This window comes from Cardiocondyla obscurior, linkage group LG10, assembly GCF_019399895.1.
Source record: "Cardiocondyla obscurior isolate alpha-2009 linkage group LG10, Cobs3.1, whole genome shotgun sequence".
Taxonomy (NCBI): domain Eukaryota; kingdom Metazoa; phylum Arthropoda; class Insecta; order Hymenoptera; family Formicidae; genus Cardiocondyla; species Cardiocondyla obscurior.
The window spans coordinates 3,895,794-3,911,525 of NC_091873.1; the positions used below are offsets into that span (position 1 = coordinate 3,895,794).

Below are 15,732 nucleotides of genomic sequence, written 5' to 3' on the forward strand. Positions count from 1 at the left end.
GATATAATATGTGGATTATTTTGATCAAGTAGCTCGCGTATCTAAATTTGACATGGAACGTATATTAATAAGTAATTAATAATATTATAAATAAGTATTAATAAGTAATTAATAGTCGAAAATTATTTATCGCTCCGGGCTATTATTACACATAATTAAATGATCTGTTATTGAATAATTGCACTAGATTGGAAGGAGCGGTGGTATTAATTTAATCATTCTTTCGTAAATTTGACTTGATCGCTTTAGCGTGGAAATTAGGGATTTCAGGAAATTGTAATAAAAAAAAACATTTCTGAATATTCATAGGGTGTCACTCTCAGACGATGGCAGCAACCAGTACGAAGGAAAGATTCTGTAGCGAGAATGACGCTGTCGGGTCTTCATTACATTGTCGAGGTGAGTTATCGTCCCATTTCTAACTTTTCGGTCTTAATTGTGAAGTCTGCTTTAACAATTTCTTGCCTTTACAAAATAACGCAAAGTTCTTCGGCTGAACGAATTATTCGTCACAACGTTGCCATCAAATAAATTAGCTTAATTAATTATTGCAATAATTAAAAAACGCACTTCTCAAATTGTTAATCATCGCGGATTTGCCTAGTTAATTCTTGATTAATTGAAATATTTAATACGCGTACCCGTGTCTCTATTTAAACCTCGAAATGTTTAATTAATTAATTAATTAATTCATCCGGCTGTTCTCTTTTGTGCAATTTTATCTTTACCGCGTCGAGATTGCGGGCCTCGATAAATATACGAGATAAACTGAATGCATGTGTACACAAGTCCGTAATAACGCGCATAAGTCCGCGGATGAATTTATTAGGATCGCTCAGCCCGAATCGCGCGACGTAATTAGCCGGCCGGGTGTAAACCGCCTTCGTTGAATTACATTACATTAACCCTAAAGTTTAGATTAGCCAAAGTAGAGTAATATTCCAGTCATAAAAGTGGAGCGACCTGCACGCCCGTCGCCCCATTACGTAACTTCGGTTTTAGTTTACGCCAGAAGGGCTTATTTCCGCTCGCGCCAACTTTGCGCGCCCGCCAAGCTAAGACGAAATTTCACCTACGAATTATTCAGGTGTTTCACTGCATGCGATTATTTCGCAAATATTATGTTACATACGGCTTGCTCGAAAAACGGCAGTCAAGCACATATCTGGGAATTTGATACAATTTTATTCAAACTTTGCGTTTGAATTGTTTGTCGAAAGATTCGTGAAAATATAAGGGCTAGGTTTGTGAAATTTTAAGCATTTCTCAAAGCTTCTTGTATTTTATTCCTCGTTATTGGCTATATATTTTTATAGAGCTTTGTTTTCTCTAAAATAAACATGTTTCAAATTTTTATTTTTATAATTTAAATTAATTAGTTATGTCGTTTTTGTAGCTTTCAATTACGATTTTTAAAAACTAGAGTTATTGCTCTTATAGCCTTTAATAAATTAATAATTTTTTTTTGAAAACGAACGACCAAATCGCAGTCTATCCATTACAGAAATTAAAAAAGAGTTTGTACAAATTATTTTAGCACTTGTCAAGAGAAAGGTAAAGTAAAAAAAAAAAAAAAAAAAACGAGGAAAAAGATAAAAAAAAACGCGTGATGTTACGTAAAAAAGGTTTCAAAGGTTTTTAACACATACCTATAACGCTTCGAATCTCATATCTTTTGGAACTAATTTAATCTCTTTCTCTCTATATTTTAAATAATTTACTAGTAAAAGGCGCACAGTCGTAGCGACATATACGTGAATAATCCAACAGAACTTTATCAGCTCTCGACTATTTAGAGATAGTAGTTTCTTTTATAATTCTAAAAAAATACGTTGTTTATTTCGACATACATATAAATGATCAAAATTGCATAGATGTTTACGAAATTAATTGTTAAATTTTTACGTTTGAAATAACAAAGTAAATAATTTATTGCGACACGGGAGCGAAAACAATGCTGGCGTTCCGCGCTGACAACGTTTTGCCGATTATCGCGAAATGTGCTCGGATTTATACTTTTTTTTTTTTCTTTACTGTCGATCGGCCGTTTGAATTCATCGAGCGGCGGCCACACGGGCGCGATGTATTCTTCTTGCGGACGGCCGGCTGGCCATATTTCAAAACTTACCACTTAACTAGAACCGTTCGGACAACGGGCAGAGCGTACATTCGCCGCAGGGAAGTGTGTGCATTCCCTTTTGTACACATGGCCGTTAAAATATTTCTCGTGCGACCCAAAAAGCCGTCCGAGCCGCTAGTTTAAATCGATTCCAAGTCGAACGAAGAATTCACGGCCGCTCGCGAGCATTTTTATGCATTAAGACGCGCCGTCCTGAGCATTTTAAACTTTCATCGCGAATTTTAGCTTCCCTTCATTTTGCAGCCTTACCAACAAACTTGCGCGTGAAATTGATCGAAATTGTGAAACTAATAGTAGCCAGCAACAAATTTTAACATGCTTCTTTACTTTCTTTATATTTCATTATCGTCATGGAAATTATTTTGAAAGGAACTTTACGCTATATAATTTATAGAATTGAAATTAGTTAAAATTTTAAATTTTACATTTTAATTAGGTATTATATGTTGCTCGCATATATTATTTGTCTCCAGACTGTTTTTCTTTTCTCCTACGTTGTTTTTTGTTTTTTTTTTTTTTATTCGATTACTACAAAATATCATTGTGTTTCTGTTAATATACTTTTCGTTGTTACCAGGATTACGTTGCGTTCCGGGTGTTGTAAACGAGCGGAACGAATCGGGCGATTTCCGTTGATAATTCCGTATTGTTCGGCACGATTTTTCTCGACGCTGTGGAATTATTGAGCGAGAGGGAACCGTAGTACAAAGCCCGCGAAAATGAGGTCCGAAAAACGATACGAATTAATTTTACCGCGATCCGTTCCGCGCGATCAAATCACAATTCTGCGAGCCTCGCGATTTGCGCACCGGCAATAACGAAATTTATTAAGCGGAAGCACAGCCCGCGCTCTGCTTAAACCGTTTCGCAAACCCCTTTTTAATAGCGACTATAACATATAGTGTTGAAACAAAAGCTGGGCCATAATATACATTTCCATCACGTGCGCACGATATTTTGAAATAGATTGCCCGAATATACTATATTTTTTTTTTTTTTTTTTTAACATTGGCGTGTATTTCTTTATTCCGTTTTCCAATTTTGTTACCGTTCTATTTTTCTCCTCTCTATTTCGTAATAGCCGTATTTAAGATAAAAAGAATATTTAGCCCGACGTTTTTATTGAGTTACGCTACTCCGTTTTAACAGCCTGCCAAAAATGTCCGTGTTATAATCGCCGGTGGGAAAGTTGTGGCGCAAAAAGTATATAGCATCCACTTTATATGCGTGCCGAGCGGAACAAAGTACCCGGTGAAGTTTGTCTGAAAAAAAAAAGCGCGGCCGCGTCGCGATCAGGGTAACTCCGATCTTACTTAATAACGGAGTTTGTTGAATTTCCGCTAATAAATGACGCCGATGTCTTCTTGTTACGTCGCGTCGCGCTCGGGCCGTGTAAATTTTAATAAAAACTCACGCGTGCACCGCGCCGCCATTAATTACGTCTCTTCAGCGGGACGCATAAAGGGCGAGTAAAGCAAGTTACAGGGGTAATCTACTCCCCTTCGTTACGCCGACCTAAGATTTAAAACACTTCGTTACGCGCGACGGACGCGACGCGTACTTCTCTCTCTTTCTCCTATCCCTGTACTTCATCTTCCCTTTTAATTTCGCGGGAAATGGCGAATTGCGCACATTTCCGCGTTCATGCGAGGAGTAAATAAGGAAGTTCTACCCATCTCCCGCAAAGGGACGAGAGGCGAAGGTTTATCTTATCCCCGATTCCGAAGGTTTAATCGTGCAGTTTGTGCACATTTTCTCCTCAATTGCGAGAGAAGTTCGGCAATCCGAAAAGACTTCGAAAAGCGAACCTTCACAAAAAAAAAAAAAAAAAAATGACGTACTACTGAGAATCTAATCACAGCGATTTTCTATTTCAATTGATAAACTAAGGTCCCGAGAATGAAAAGATCTTCGAGGAAAATCTAATTTTCCCGCTTTTTGTTACCGTCGCGGAAAAAAAGAAAAAGATATTGAAAAGTTATTAAAATACGAAAGTTTATAGTACCTACTTTATAATTTACTAATAATACAAGCTTTAAATAATATTTTTTAATATTTTTCTCGTCGTTCATTCCAGGAAATTTTTATTTAGTAATAACCCAACAAAGTGTTTTACAGATCCTTTGTAATGTTATGTGTCGATTAAAGATTATATTTTTTTTTTAACTAAATTCAGATTAAATAAATAAATTTGTAAATAAATTTTAAACGTCCAGAGATACATTAAAATATACGCGGAAAATACAAACAGCGCATATATTTGTCGTAAATAAAAAAAAATAACGTTAACATTTATTTGATTTAATACTATTATTTGATACAAATAATGTAATGTAAAATTATGTTCTGCAAAATGAGTACACGGGATAATTTCCATAGCGCGTGAATATATTTATTTTTCCGAAGCGCATCCGTTATGCAACTATAATAAAACAGATTAAGAAAATAGTGAGGAAAATGTTCAAGATCATATTAATGTTTCACATCTTATAAAAAGAAAGAAAAAAGTACCATAAATTTTTGTATATAATAATTTTTTAATATCTTCTACATTTTCTGGAATATTATTTAAAATAAGAAAAACAATTTTTAATTAAGTATGTTTGATTTTTTAAATTAAATATTAAGAATTAAAGAAATGCCTTATAATTTAATTTACGTTATATGAATATGAATTCTATTTTTGGAACGATTTTTTTAGAGGAATTTTTGGATTGCTAGTCTTTCTTGTAGCAGTAACATTTTTAAAGAGAGTAAATGTATGAAAGATACACGATTATCGATTCTTTGTCACCAAATTTTCGTGCCTCTATAAGCCTGGTAGAAACGTCGGAAGGTCGATACACTAACTACGACCATTTCGAAGTCGCAATTGCGCGGTCGCATCCAGCGACAGTCGTTAATGCCGGATTATGCAGATCTGCGTTTAATTATATGCTCGCAAAATGATGGATTTTCCAGTGAATGCTCATTACGCGTTTGCCATCATCGCTGATCGATATTAATGGCGAGCCAATAGTGTAATCTAATAATGTCGATACGAATTAATCAAGTTCGGAATTATTACCAATCGTTATCATCGAATCAAAAAATGAGGACCTTTCGCCTTCTTCTCGACGGCTTTCAATGACAACTTCGCAAACGTGACGTTCTATTCGGGATTTAATTTAATTTTATCAGATGAAAAGATTTTCTTTTAATTTCCGCGTAATTAGTTCTGCTATCGTGTGAACTTGACGAATTAAAAACGGGAAGGAAAAAAAAGTAAAAGGGAAAAACAGCAAATATTAGTTTTAATCATTGAAATCTGACGGGTTAACAAACGAAAAATGCCGTAAAATTTAGATATGCGATGAATTCGTCTAATTGAAATTGCGTTTGATCTAATGGAATGCTAATATAAATATCTTATATTTTTATTTGTCAAAGAATTTACAACGCAAATTGAGATATTTAATGTGGCCGAAGAATGAATGTGAGATATGTGTTTTCTCTTGATATAATGCCGGGCCCGTTAAAGCGGAAAAATTCCGCGCGAGCGGGGTCCTGCACCTCTGTGAAATCCGACGGAATTTAATTTCGTGCACGGCTTGCGGGAATTAACATTCACCCTGTTTATTGCTTCGTATCGAAACCCGCCGATCGGATTTTATACTGTCGCGGCACGGTTCTCGGTCGTTAATCGTCGTCCTCGCAATTGCACCGAGTATTTTGAAAAATGCGTCGGATCGTTTTGGAAAATTGGAAAGCCCCTCACTCTTCCATTATCGCTACGTTGTAACCGACGGGAAGAGATTTTTCGTGAAAATATTCCGCAAAAATTTCAAGTATACTTCGTCACTCGTCATTCGAAGTTTCTTTGAGATATTTTCAAACGCTCTTGAAACGCTCGTTTATTAATTACCTAATTTTTGCTCATATTTACGAGACGCTGAAACGTGAAACGATGAAACGAAATGGATCGTTACGTTTTCCGGAGTGAAAGCTGGTCCGCTGGCGGAATTTTGTCGATTTATTCTACGACGGCGTGTATTCTGCTGGTGGATTTGCTTGACAAAGACGTTGTCTTGTTAGCCGAAGAACAGGACGGCCGAAGAAACAATATCGGCGGAAGTTGCGAACTTAAACTACCGTTTAATGCTGCTAGTTTTACCAAGTTTCGAAGGCAAGACGCCCGGGAGGGTAGGGTGCACGGTCGGACACGCGGTGGCTGCCGACTGGTTTGCACTTACTACTGACTGCCGGCAGCCAGTAGGTGCCAGCGAGTGGACGACCGGTTGAACGGGCAGCCGTGCGTGAGTGTGCTTTCGACAGCTCTGACAGTTTATTAGCGGTGTCGACACCGTAACTGGGATGTAGCCGGTCGTAGCCCGGCGATTGCCGCGAAACTTTGCACGTCGATTTCCAACGCCCTGTTTCCCTGAGAATCGCCGCGAGATAGTTCGCGTGCTCCCAAGATCTCTTCGTTGAATCTCTCAACGTTCGAGACAGCAAGCTCGTTAATCATAAATCCGGAGGCTATTTCGTGACCTTCGATCAAAATCTGTCGATCAAATATATTTTGTTTTACTTTGTTCTTATCGTTTTATTGTACTTTTGGTTTTTCCCCCCTCCCCCCCAACGGTTTGGCTTCTATTAGCATAAAATTTCTGTAAGAAAAATTGGCGAACACGCTAAATTTTTAGGACTACGATTTCCATGTGACTGAAATATTATTATGTGTTTTTAGACGTTGACAAGGCAGCGTCCTCGCGAACGCTCACAGTCGCGCAGCTTTCCACCAAGTACGATGATGTATCTGACAAGGCAGGGAGGAGATCTCGACAGCGGACAGGACGAGGATGAGGCCTTCTTCGAGAGACCTCCGCCGCCACCGCCACCCCTTCCGCCACCGCCATCATATCAGCAATCACAGACGCAAATCGATCAAGTCTCCAGTGGATTAGCTAAGGACGAAGAGGTCGGTGCGAAAATAACGGATATTCTTGACAGCACGCAGGACCTCACCAGTGTTGAGTTAGTTGGGTAGGTTTCACGAAATCAAAGAATATCTGGCAATTACGACAAACGCGTCGTGATTTTAGAATTCTACTGTTTTTTTTTATTTTATTTTTTTTTTTATTTTTTTGAGGTAAAATTTTTTGGAAAAAAGGATTTTTTTTTTTTTTGTTAATTAAAATTATTAAATTACACTTTTTTTTTTATCTTCGAACAGCGAGAGATTGGATGCTTTCTTCCTGCAGGTTTGCACAACAGAAGGATGACAGAACGGCGGTCGATGGGCAAGTCAGACGACCCAGGTCGACCACGAGGGACCATTATATTTCCAGGTGAGAGTTGTTCTTTTGTAATATTTACTCAAGTTCTTCGAAAGATTAAATACCACAGTTTTACTCGAACGTCGTATTTTCAGCAGCTAATTTAATAAATTAAAAATAACGATCTTTCATGAGTACGTATTACTTTAGGAATCAAAAACCACGTGTGCGTTAAATATAAAGAAAAAAAAAAAAAAAAAAAAAAAATTATATTTCCGAGCTTCAAAGCTAATTCATAGAAGGCCCTTTGCTTTTGAATTTTTCGTAATCCGAGAGATAACCATGACGTTTAAACAATGTAAGAGCTACGTGCTAGATGTTCACCAGAACTTCCTTCGTACGTAAGCAAAAGTAAAATAGACTTGTCGCCGACCGAGAAACAGTATACAACGAGAAAGAGATTACAGAAAAACAAGTTGGAGCAGGTCGAAGTACGACGAGCCGCCTCCGGCAGGGGGTACGAGGGTGTCGCAGGACGAAGGAACGACTTCCCGTGGCCGGGAAGTAGCCGGGGCCACAAGGATTTCCCGCAGCACAATCGATCGTGTCTTCGATAACAGCAATCGGCGGCGATACGGCATGGGCATCGTCGGTCGCTTCTTCGGGTACGTACTTTTTTTTTTTTTTGTACTTTATTACGAAGCTCGAAATAAATTACATTCCTGTCAGACCTGTCTTAATTGGAAAGCAATTAAGGTGCCGCATATGACGCGCAGGTTCAGAAAGAGAGAGCCCGAGGTCTGTAGTTTTAGATGGAATATTTAAAATGAACTCTACTAATTAATCTATTTTCGCGCCCAAGCTGGATTAAATGTATAATTAATAAATTTTTACGCATGTTATTCTCCGCGGTAATGCTCTAATAATGCGCCAGCTAGAGGTATTAATTAAATTAACATCGATTAATTATTACTGACTGGCATATGGCTCGCAACGTGAAATTGGTATAATAGTAAAATTTATTATCGGCACGTTTCGCGAACGCCATTATTTATGTAAGAAGGCGTTTCGTTTATTAGCGAAACTGAAATTACAGCGAGTGGACTGATGAAGGTAATTCAAGTTTAGCGAGTTAAAGTTTTTCTATTTCTTTCGTTATTCCAGGCGGTCCTTTCGCAAAAGCGTTGCGCACAAACCGGATATAAAGAAGCAATTGGACAATTTCGAGGATCACCGACCGTATTTCACCTACTGGATCACTACTGTGCAAGTATTGATTCTGATAATATCGCTGGCCTGTTACGGATTCGGCCCCGTCGGGATGGATCTCAACCATCGATCGGGATTGGTGAGCAGATAGAAATCACTATTTACTCCGGCTACGGTTATTTACGATTGTCAGTCACTTCTTAAAGCCCCTGGCTCGGAATTTTCGTCGAGTTTATTGAAAAGCTAATCTCGCTGAAAATAAATTCAAGCGTTTTTACGGAAAGAAGACGAGGCTTTCTTTTATTTACACTTTTACTGGAGCAAATTATTCCGAGTTCACTCAATCACGTTTAAAATAACAAGTGATAACTGATCACTCCAAGCTACAACTACAAAAATGCTTTCAGTCTATCCGAAACTCGAATTAATCTATTTTAAGCTTTATTTAAATCAGCCGTTTTTGTTTAATGCAAAAAGAAAAAAAAACATGTAAGTACGTTTGCAGAAGTCTAAGTTGAACTTGTGTGCAGGTTCTCGTGACGAGTCTGTCGTTGCAACAAGTCGACTACCAGGAACCCGCCAACTTCTGGTTAGGCCCAAGGGCTGCGGATTTAATCCATCTCGGCGCGAAATTCGCGCCGTGTATGCGTCGTGACATCAAGATCCTGAAGGAGATCGACATGTGGCGGGAAAAAGAACGAGACACCGCCTGTTGCATCAGGAACGACGATTCCGGCTGCGTTCAATCCAGCAAAGCAGAGTGTTCTGTAAGTTTCCTCAATTGTTCCGGCAGCATTAGTAACATACCGTTGGCTCTTCACGGTTCTACAGTTCATGACTATAAAATTTTCTTCCATGCGCGCCCAACAGGTCCGGGGACTGAGATCCGCCGCTATGGTAAATTACGTAACATATACTTCCATTTTTAGCCCCCCTTTCCTTCTCTTCTTCTCAAAAAGAGCGGAAAGAAGAAGAGAATATATTTTTGATTTATTACGTACTGCTAGCGCCGCAATATTTTATCTATTAATTTTGCCGCATAATTTGTGTTGCTAATAAATCGCACATTAGGACAATTGTTGTTAACTGTTGTAAATTATGCACGTTGCAATATATATTTAGGAGATTGGAAAATATCTCATCTCGAAAACCGTTCTTCGCTGACAGTGAGGTTAATTGCGATTATGTTGAATCCCGCAGAATACGATATCCATCTGGAAGAAATGGGGACCCGGTGACAGCGGACCCGGCGGCCGTATTAGCGGATCAGTTTGCGGACTGGACCCGAAATTTTGCGACGCCCCGGCAAGCGTTGCGCCTTACGAATGGCCAGACGACATCACCAAGTGGCCAATCTGCCGGAAAACCAATCCCTTTAACCAACGTTTCAGGTGAGATACTTGCCCCTGTAAATTTCCTTAAATGTCCTGTGTAAAGATCTTGATTTACGACCATTAAGATAATTGTGAAAAACGCGAAAAATTAACGAATTTCTTGACAGTAAAAACGCGGGTCAACGGGGCAACTTCCCCATCGGTCGTTACAAGGATAAGATGGCAGAACACATGGTGTGTGAGGTGATCGGTCATCCGTGCTGCATCGGGATTCACGGGATGTGTCGGATCACCACGAAGGAGTACTGCGATTTCGTCCACGGTTACTTTCATGAAGAGGCGTCCTTGTGCTCCCAGGTGGAGTGTTTACACGACGTATGCGGGATGATACCGTTCCTACATCCGGAATGGCCAGACCAGTTTTACAGATTGTTCACAACTATCTTTCTTCATGCCGGGTAATGACTTGCGATAAAGAACTAATTAAAACATTTGTTTTAAAAAACCAAAGTTTAATTAAATCTACGTGATTTTTCGCATTAAATTAATTCAAAGGGGAAAACTTTGGAAAATAGTGTATTTATTTCAAACAGTAAACTCTCAATAAGTAAAATTAATTTATCGTTAAATAAATGAATGAAAAAAACAAACGTTTATCTATTTTTATTGAAATTTAATGAAATAAAACTAATCAATTAGTATAAATATATTACTCAAAGAAATAAATGTTTTATTTATTTGTTTATTGTAATAAATTGGTTTTTCAGAATCGTCCACTTGATAATTACATTGCTGATCCAATATTTTCTGATGAGGGATTTGGAAAAACTGACAGGCTCGATACGCATCGCTTTAATCTATTTTATTGGTGCGCTCGCTGGGAATTTGGCCAGTGCAATATTTGTCCCTTACAGGGCAGAAGTAAGTATTTGAATTTTTTCGCTTATTAATAATACGAAAAAAAATTATATTACATATTAATAATAAAAACAGATATTCGCAAAAGCATTCTTTTTATTTTTTAATAAAAATTAATATGGCCTTTGAGAAATTTCAGATAATATTATTTATTACAGGTCGGTCCAGCCGGCGCGCATTTTGCTTTGCTTGCCACGCTGGTGGTTGAAGTACTACATTGCTGGCCAATGCTGAAGCATCCGCGTCGTGCATTGTCCAAGCTCATTCTGATCCTGCTAGGGCTGCTGACGCTGGGTATCCTACCGTGGATAGACAACTACGCACATCTGTTTGGCTTTATCTTCGGCTTCTTAGCGGCCTACGCACTGATGCCGTTTATCTCGTTCGGCCATTACGATCGTAAACGGAAGATCCTGCTAATTTGGATCTGCTTGATCCTGATCGTGGGCCTGTTTGCCTTGCTGCTCGCCCTCTTCTACAACGTACCAGTGAACGAGTGTGAGGTGTGCAAACTGTTCAACTGCGTGCCGTTTACCCGCGACTTCTGCGCCTCCCAGAACATCAATTTCAAACGGGAGGAGCCGGTATGACACACGGGGCCGCGGTTCACAGTCGAGCGCGAAATTGTTCCGCTCGGCCCCCGACCTCACGCTCCTCATCATCGCGCACATAACTACAATACGCCATTACCGTTCGCCGCGCTCGTTCTAACGACGCTCCTCGTCGACTCCCAAAAACGCGTCTGAAGCCGCAAGTTCGGTTGAAGTCCAGCTCGCAGTGGAGCTAAAAAACAATTTTGGATTGATGGATAACCACAGCTCGAAATTTTTAAAAGCCTTAACTGCGTGGAGCAAAAGAAAGTTGTTTAAAAACAATCAGAAGAAAACTTTCTCGGATCTTTAAAAAGAATTAAAAAAAAAAAAAAAAAAAAATGATTTTTTTTAATTCTTTGAGAAAGCTAAGTATAATGAATTGTTTGGATTCCTCAAAAGAAGAAAAAGATCAATAAATATTTCTCTTTATTCTAGTTGGAAGAAATGCTAAAAAGAAAGTTATTTCTCAAGTTTCTAAAAGAATTGCAACAGAAGACTAATAAATATTTTCCTTTATTGTAGTGGCAGAGAATAAGGAAGAAATCTCATTATAGGAAAGTCTTCAATTTTTAAAAAAGAAAACTAAAAAAAAGATAGAAGGATAATTTCTTGCTTCCGCGATCAAATCGAGGGAAGAATAAAAATAGCCGTTTCTTTGGTCTTTAATCGATATTTAACGATCTCATCGGGCTTCAAGGATCATCAGATTTGCGTTACTTCGGCTTGTGGAACGCAAACTTTGAAAATAATTCCATTACTTAACGACTGCGCTTCCACGATGACACTATTCAAATCATCGAGTTTCCGAGATTTCGTGACCTCAACGTTCTACCTTCAGAGTTTTCCAAGAACTTCAAGTGTTCATGGTCATTTTTCAATCGTTCGCGTTATTCGTGAGAGTGATATCACAGTGCGTTCAGGGGAACGGATGGGGGTTTGATAGTGCCTGGATCGAGCGGGTGAAGGTGATGGATCCCGACCGACAATTTCGCTACTGCCAACGAACGTTAGAGAGGAACTCGTGTTCGTCGACGCACGACGATGCCTTAACATTATTAAGTCCCAGCGTAGTGAGCGGCTCCCGACGTGAGCTGGCCGGGGCTCAGCGGGCCTTGAGGGAGCCCAGGACTCTGAATATCGCCGACGGAGTGTAAATATAAGCGCGGGTCTTAGGTGTCCCGCGATAACGGATGGATGCTGTCCGGACGCTCATCTGAGGTCCGCGTCGAGTTCGGCGCGGTCAGCGTCCGCTTTCTCGACGGTGTTATTAAGATGACGGGCAGGAAGAGAGCCAGATGTAAATAGAATCGAGTCTTGTTACCATTGTAAGTGCGACCTTAGTAAGCTAACTTTAGGGAGAACCTTGAAAGTGCGCACGTCTTTCGTCTCTGCACGATATAGTCCCCCGCACCTCCGACATCCGGAACTATTGTCTGTGATGGCTTGACTTTGGAGATATTTTTCGTAGCACCGCGACGGCCGTAATGACGATGGCCGCGAGCCTTCCTGCAGGGACGATCGATGGATGTTTATCATCTGGATATCAATCAATTAGCGAAATTAAAGTATTTATAGAAAGGATGAAATTGAGAATCAAAGCCATTTTAAAAGATTTTTCTTCTTTTGTATCGGTCTTTAAAGTTGTTGAATGGAAATATTTAATGGAAATCTAGATAAACGTTTTAAAGAAATGTTTTATTAGTTTGAACGTAAGATATTACGAGTCATATATCGATTAAACGAAATTTTAAAAGATTATTTATGATCTTTTGTTTTTATAACATTTGTAAAAACTAACATTTTAATGATTAAAATGAGTTTGAATAATATATTTAAATTTTTAATATTTAAAAAATAAAATATACAATTTGTTGTGAAGTATAATTATATAAAGACGAAAACATATGTATTATGCAGGAAAATTAATATTACAACACGATAGCATACAATTTATCAAACTTTTATTATGTTTTAACTTGAATAGCATAATTGCTTTCATATTATTATTATTAATACGATTATATTGTGACATAAATGCATCTGATTTATTAATTTTCTTGGTAAAACATGATGATATTAATTCAATTTAATATAATAATACGAGCTTTCTCATTAGTTTAGATAGAATGTAATTAGTTTGTATTTTAATTATATTCCAATTTTGTTTAACAAAGACAAATTTCAACAGTGTTTAATAAATACTCGGAATCTTGTGATATTATTAATAACTTCAGCCAATGCAATGTTATACGATCAACGTGTGACATTTTAGAATTTTGCATTCATTAATATAAATATATTTATATTATTTAGCGTTGAATTTTATTAAAAATTTTATTTTACACTTGAATGTCAAATATCACGAAAGTGCGCGATAGAATATAGAGTGATTGGAATATCGCGAAGAACAACGTTTGGTTGGTGTCCAGATGATCGACTCCTTATCGAGGATAGGAGGGAAGGGGAGGTCCGAGGCAGAGGAGGCGGAAGGAAAGTGTTAACGATTTAAGGCGAAACGAATCAATTTTTTATAACAGCGTGAGAGAGAGCGAGAGAAAGATAATGAGAGAAAGAAAGGCGCGAATATCAGAATTGCTGATCGATTTCCGAAGTCCTGTAAATATAAACGCATCTGTGACGGTGTGAGGGTTATGTGAGGGAGCGGAAGTGGGTGGCGATGTGGAAGAAATAGGCACGCGAGAGGCACACGCGTAAGATAATTCGACGATTTTTGTTCGAGGGATTGAAACCGCGTGCGCGTCCCTTTAGGGATTACAAAAGGGAATAACCGGTATCGCATTTAGCATTTCGTAACAATGAAAGCGCTGTTTCGCCACATTGACGAGACGCGGGAAGCATTGTAGCGCGGTTTCAATCTCGCCATTCCATTCCGTTCGTCGTGCGCACGATTTAATTATAGAAATTAATTTCGCACAAATCTGTATAATTGTGCTTGTTGCTGCGGGATAACAATTTGAGGTTTTCTTTTCGCTGTGAGGTATTGTTTTAAACGGCGAGAGAATTTTAGGGAAAATAATAGGAGAAAAAAAAAAAAACTTAAGCACGGGAAATAAAGTAAATTTGCAACTAAGGTTGCCAAAGGAAAAGGATGTCTCATACATTCACCTTTTTCCGTAGCCATTTCTATACGTAAACTATGCGCTAATTATTTTTAATTTATTCCTTCAACGTTGTAAACTTTTTATACTTTCTTTTTTTAAAGCAATTGAGAGAACTGTGTAACATTTGCGGCGACACTCTGCTCTGTGCGTTCGCCGGACAATTCCATTAGCATAATTCATACGCGTGCGGGATGCAAAATGTAACTTGACGTCACCTGCAGGCATTATCATACCGGTTACCATAATTGTCATTGCTATCGCTCGCATTTAATCCAAACTATGCATTTGGAAACTTTGTGATATACGATTCGACGATCGCACGAAGGAAAACGGGGAGAGAATGAGACAAAAGAGAGAGTTTTGCATGTGTGAGTGTGTGTGTGTGTGTGTGCATGCGTGTGTGTGCGCGCGCGTGTGCCGGGGTGGCCTGCCACTCTACTGAACTTTTTTTCGGATTACACATATAAATATAAACCTAAACGTATACATACGCGAGAAAGAGTTAAGCTGGATCGTCGACGGTGAGCAACGTATTGTTATTATTGTAAATGTGTTATATACAGATAATAGCATGCAACGGACATGTAATACAGACACCACACACACATACACACACGTATTATATACAGAAAGTACACAATCGTACATACAGGTACACGTATACACGATGGAGATAAATAAATTGAGAACTTTCGATAATTCCATACCGATCACGGCGAGGTGGAATGTCTCGCTTTCCCTCGCGAGGGTGAGAAAGGAAGGCAAGGTGAGAAAGCAAGCAAGAAAGAAAGAAAGAAAGAAAGAAAGAAAGAAGAAAGGGTGGGTTTCATCCCGATTATGGTTGTTGTAAAAGCCAAAAATCATAGGCGAATTACACGGTCGAGTACATTTTTTGATTTATTATTTATTTAATTGCTGATATACTTCGTTATTTAATTCAATTTATCGTACATGACGAAGCCTTTGATGAAAAAATTGTCTCATGTTTGTACACATTTTTTTTTATTTAAATTACACTGTCAGTTTTAATTTGCAAAAAATCTTAGGCTTTTTAATATTATAATTTTTAATCTTTTCAGTTTGTCAAGAGGAAAATCAGAAATATTCTTATTTGGATAAAATCCACAGATACTCGTACAGATCGTACAGTTGACTTGT

The 15,732-nt window shown here is 38.4% G+C and overlaps 1 protein-coding gene across 5 annotated transcripts in view; it reads left to right on the top strand.

Annotated features, from left to right (window-relative positions):
• Rho-5 (rhomboid-5) overlaps positions 1 to 13,198 on the top strand; it is a 76,837-nt gene extending 63,639 nt beyond the window's left edge. For 3 of the 5 annotated variants that reach the window (XM_070662178.1, XM_070662179.1, XM_070662180.1), the window contains exons 10-20: positions 310 to 399; positions 6,870 to 7,165; positions 7,384 to 7,470; positions 7,866 to 8,063; positions 8,563 to 8,746; positions 9,138 to 9,374; positions 9,478 to 9,504; positions 9,808 to 9,998; positions 10,109 to 10,399; positions 10,709 to 10,862; positions 11,018 to 13,198. In XM_070662178.1, the coding sequence (XP_070518279.1) occupies positions 310 to 399; positions 6,870 to 7,165; positions 7,384 to 7,470; positions 7,866 to 8,063; positions 8,563 to 8,746; positions 9,138 to 9,374; positions 9,478 to 9,504; positions 9,808 to 9,998; positions 10,109 to 10,399; positions 10,709 to 10,862; positions 11,018 to 11,449 (2,187 nt within the window). In that variant the 3' untranslated portion in view covers positions 11,450 to 13,198. The remainder of the gene's footprint in view (positions 1 to 309; positions 400 to 6,869; positions 7,166 to 7,383; positions 7,471 to 7,865; positions 8,064 to 8,562; positions 8,747 to 9,137; positions 9,375 to 9,477; positions 9,505 to 9,807; positions 9,999 to 10,108; positions 10,400 to 10,708; positions 10,863 to 11,017) is intronic. The other 2 variants (XM_070662181.1, XM_070662182.1) reach the window with 2 other exon arrangements.
• Positions 13,199 to 15,732: the final 2,534 nt, after the last annotated feature.